The 2,500-nt window shown below is 44.8% G+C and overlaps 1 protein-coding gene across 2 annotated transcripts in view; it reads left to right on the plus strand.

Annotated features, from left to right (window-relative positions):
* The window catches only part of itgav (integrin, alpha V), a 28,643-nt gene that overhangs the window by 25,767 nt on the left and 376 nt on the right, over positions 1-2,500 (plus strand). For both annotated transcript variants that reach the window (XM_076747640.1, XM_076747642.1), the window contains exons 31-32: positions 151-270; positions 513-2,500. The exon at positions 513-2,500 is cut by the window's right edge and continues 376 nt beyond it. In XM_076747640.1, the coding sequence (XP_076603755.1) occupies positions 151-270; positions 513-605 (213 nt within the window). In that variant the 3' untranslated portion in view covers positions 606-2,500. The remainder of the gene's footprint in view (positions 1-150; positions 271-512) is intronic.

A 2,500-nucleotide genomic window follows, 5' to 3' on the forward strand; every position in this document is an offset into this window, starting at 1 on the left:
TCTCTAAGTGATGGACGATCCTGATCGACTCTGATCGATCCTGATCGATCCTGATCGATCCTGATCAACTCTGATCGACTTGATCGACCTGATCGACCCTCTCCTCTGTCGGTGTGTGAGCGGTGTTTGAATACAGGTGTGTGTTTGCAGGTGAGCGTGTCGGTGGTGTGGGTGGCAGAGCCTCCTCAGTCGGTGCCCGGTTGGGTGGTGGCCCTGGCGGTGCTGGCGGGTCTGCTGCTGCTGGCTCTGCTCATCTTCATCATGTACAAGGTGAGAATCAAACACTGAGTAAAACATCACTATAGTACTATGCACTGTAGTGGTGTGCGTGCATTGTGGGTAACGTAGGCTCCAGGTCTTGACAGGAAGAAGAAGGTGTGGAAGAGATGAGATTCTGGCCCGTCATGAAGAAATGTGATGTTTTTCTGCAGCTGACGTTTGACTGAATGTGATGAATGAGTAAAATGTCTTCTTCTCCTTCATCTTTTTCCTCTCCTCCTCCTCCTCCTCAGCTGGGGTTCTTTAAGCGGGTCCGGCCTCCTCAGGAGGACTGCACTGAGAAGGAGCAGCTGCAGCCGGAGGAGAACGGAAACACTGACGCCTAGAGGCCAAGCTGAGAGGAGCGCCCCCCTCAGTCTGAACTGAAAAATTCAGGGTAAAATGGCCGTTGAGAGACATTCACTGTATTCACTGCTGAGTGGCTGATGATGATGACGATGATGATGATGATGATGGTACCGCTTTAAGAGTTTTTACTGGTCGTGTTGTGTTTGTGCCAAAAGAAGCTGAGCGGCTTCGGTCCAGATGAAACCCTCAAAGCTCAAGAAGCTGACAGTTAAAGGAACAGTTCAACGTTTATTCACTCTGCAGCCAGTTAGCTTAGCTTAGCATAAAAACAGCTAGCCTGGCTCTGTCTGAAGCTAACCAAATCCACCTATTTGCATCTGTTTGTTCCAACATGCAAATGAGGCATCAGTGTAGTGTTCTGGAGATACGAGGTTTTCATCTGCACCAGAGTCTGTGGAGTTTGGCCTTTTATTAAATTTGCACATTTCTGTCAGAATCCAAAACGATTAATTGAAAGTCCAGAACTGCTGATGAGTTCACGTCATTTGTGAAGGCGCTGTAGTTTGACCTCTGACCTCTGAGGCGCTCTGAGCTCAGACTGCTGCGACCGCTTCTCCATCAGCTTCCACAAAGTGCTCGCTTGTTTCCGCGAGGTCCAAGTAACAAACGAATGACAATAAACACAAACAAGGTAAAGAAATAATCAGAATTCTGCAAAGCCTGTAACTTACTAATATACAGTGAAAACAGTGCTAACTTAGCTGAGTGGCAATAAGGATAAAAAACAGAAATGAGGTGATGAAGCAGAGGATTGTGGGTCGGTGACGTCCTCCAGCAGTAATCAGCCTTTATTATTGATCTGAAATCAAAAAAGCAGCAATATGAAACGTGTCAGCAGCAGGAGAGTTAGGAAGCGGCTGATTGGCTGCATTCAGCTCTGTGTTTGGATTAAAGTGGTTTGAACGGATGATGATGATGAGGAGGAGGAGGAGGGGGAGGAGGAGGAGGAGGAGTGTTACAGTCATATATTTACCCTGAGGTCTTCTTTTCTTCTTCCTGCTGTGTGTGTGTGTGTGTGTGTGTGTGTGTGTGTGTGTGTGTGTGGGGAAGCTGCTTTGGGTTTCATCAGTCCTGCTCTGCTTCGGGATGCTGGCGGGTGATTTCACTATATTTTATTTTCTACCAAACGATGATAATAAGAATTTCAGCGCCACAAAGAAAGTGTTTGCAAAGTTTGCTTTGTACTCAGAAAATGGTGTTTGGTTGCAAAATCAATGCAAGTGATGAGTTTCTCAATCGCCTTGTGAAACTGACCGTGAGCTGAACCCCTCCCCCTCGATAGCGATGTCCAATCATAGCTACGCAAACAGGTCTGTCTGGATTTGTTAGCATGCTGAAGCTAACATGGAAAAAACATGTATGAGATAAAAATAAATAGTGTGTTTATCTGCTCTAACATAATACAGTCATTAGCATTAGCATTAGCAATATAGAAAATGATGAAAATAGTTCTATGATTTCTTTTTACCTCTAATCAAAGGAAACCCTGAACAGGATGAAGTCCAAAGAGAGACCAGTCCATCTGAACATAGCTTTAGCTTCAGTCTGTTAGCATGATATCATGACCTGAGACCTGTTAGCTTTAGCTTCAGTCTGTTAGCATGATATCATGACCTGAGACCTGTTAGCTTTAGCTTCAGTCTGTTAGCATGATATCATGACCTGAGACCTGTTAGCTTTAGCTTCAGTCTGTTAGCATGATATCATGACCTGAGACCTGTTAGCTTTAGCTTCAGTCTGTTAGCATGATATCATGTGTAGCCATCAAGTGCATATTCAAGACCAATTTTACAGATTCTCAGCTTGAAATAACTGCTGGAAACATTAAAAAAGAGACTGTTTTCAAACAAACTCATGGAGCTAGCGTTAGCTT

This window comes from Chaetodon auriga, chromosome 13 (genome assembly GCF_051107435.1).
Source record: "Chaetodon auriga isolate fChaAug3 chromosome 13, fChaAug3.hap1, whole genome shotgun sequence".
NCBI lineage: Eukaryota > Metazoa > Chordata > Actinopteri > Chaetodontiformes > Chaetodontidae > Chaetodon > Chaetodon auriga.